This window comes from Nannospalax galili, unplaced genomic scaffold (genome assembly GCF_000622305.1).
Source record: "Nannospalax galili isolate Female #2095 unplaced genomic scaffold, S.galili_v1.0 scaffold810, whole genome shotgun sequence".
Taxonomy (NCBI): Eukaryota; Metazoa; Chordata; class Mammalia; order Rodentia; family Spalacidae; genus Nannospalax; species Nannospalax galili.
In genome coordinates, this window is record NW_008329132.1 from 2188310 (window position 1) to 2189448 (window position 1139).

The 1139-nt window shown below is 44.1% G+C and overlaps 1 protein-coding gene across 1 annotated transcript in view; it reads left to right on the forward strand.

The window, feature by feature from the left end:
* Positions 1 to 382: 382 nt before the first annotated feature.
* The window catches only part of Mki67 (marker of proliferation Ki-67), a 19244-nt gene continuing 18487 nt past the window's right edge, over positions 383 to 1139 (forward strand). The window contains exon 1 of the mRNA XM_029563048.1: positions 383 to 452. Within this exon, the coding sequence (XP_029418908.1) occupies positions 398 to 452 (55 nt within the window). The 5' untranslated portion in view covers positions 383 to 397. The remainder of the gene's footprint in view (positions 453 to 1139) is intronic.

A 1139-nucleotide genomic window follows, 5' to 3' on the forward strand; every position in this document is an offset into this window, starting at 1 on the left:
CTGATTGACTTCAGATCTTAAAGTAGGCAGCATCTAAATTCAAATCAGGCCACCTCCCCGAGGCACCAAAATTTTCATTGTATAAAAAAGACTTGATCACCAAGATCTGACATAATACTTGTATTGCCTTTCTAAGCTGTGTCTCTCCTCCAGACTGGTTGAGAAGCTAGTGTGATCATCGTTCTAAAACACAGCTTTGTGGTAGTGACTCTTTTACAGAAGTTTGTAGCTCAAAACCATTTTCCCAATTCCATTTATTTCTACGTAAGGTAATATTTTGAACAAAGCCTCGTTTGTTCCTTAGCGCGTGGCTATATGCAGGACAGAGACTTTACCTAGATGTGTAGCTCCTTCACCTGAATCTCTGTGGCTCCATGCACTGTAGGTTTGAAAACGAATGTCCGGAGAATGGGAATATGTTGGCAGAGCTTCCAGAAAAACCACGAGAACAGGTGAGAGGAAATATCCAGGTTTGGCTTTGACTCTTGCCATGATAGATTGTGTATGTGCTTTAAGAAATGATTTCTCACTTTAAAACTGGTGACAAAGGAGGATGACTTCCTGGTGCTCCAGCAGGAAGATGTAAGTAACAAAAGGGTGTTCAGCTACTAGAGTACATGTGAGCGTGTAAGCCCACGGTTACGGTAAGCTAAACACACAGAAAAATTTGGAAACGTTGTGTGGTGGTTCATTCTGCCCATTGTGTGTCTAAAATGGCCACATTCTGAAGCCTCAGTGCTGAAGAAGCTTCCCAGCTCTGAAGGAAATGAATCTGGTGCTTTTCATGGGAAGGAATCCTATGACTTGAAAATATCAGCCGAGTAACTGCAGCTGGTGTGGTGACTGGGGCATGGTTCTGGGCACATGCTTGCAGAATTAGTACGACTCAGTCCTCAGAATTCCTGTCTCTTTAGGATGCTGGTCAAGCTAGCATGAGCTAGTTGGCGTCCCTTGGCTTAGGAGCCTTATAGGGTTCACTTATATTTAGTCACAAGCGCTCCTTCAAGGTCTCTGCCATGTTAAACACTCCTTCTTTCCTGGAGGAGCCCAGTGCTCACCGGCCTCTGGTGGAGGCTGTTTTTTGAGGTGTCCCACACAGCAACCACCATTCAACTTGTTAACAGGTGTAAATAAATACA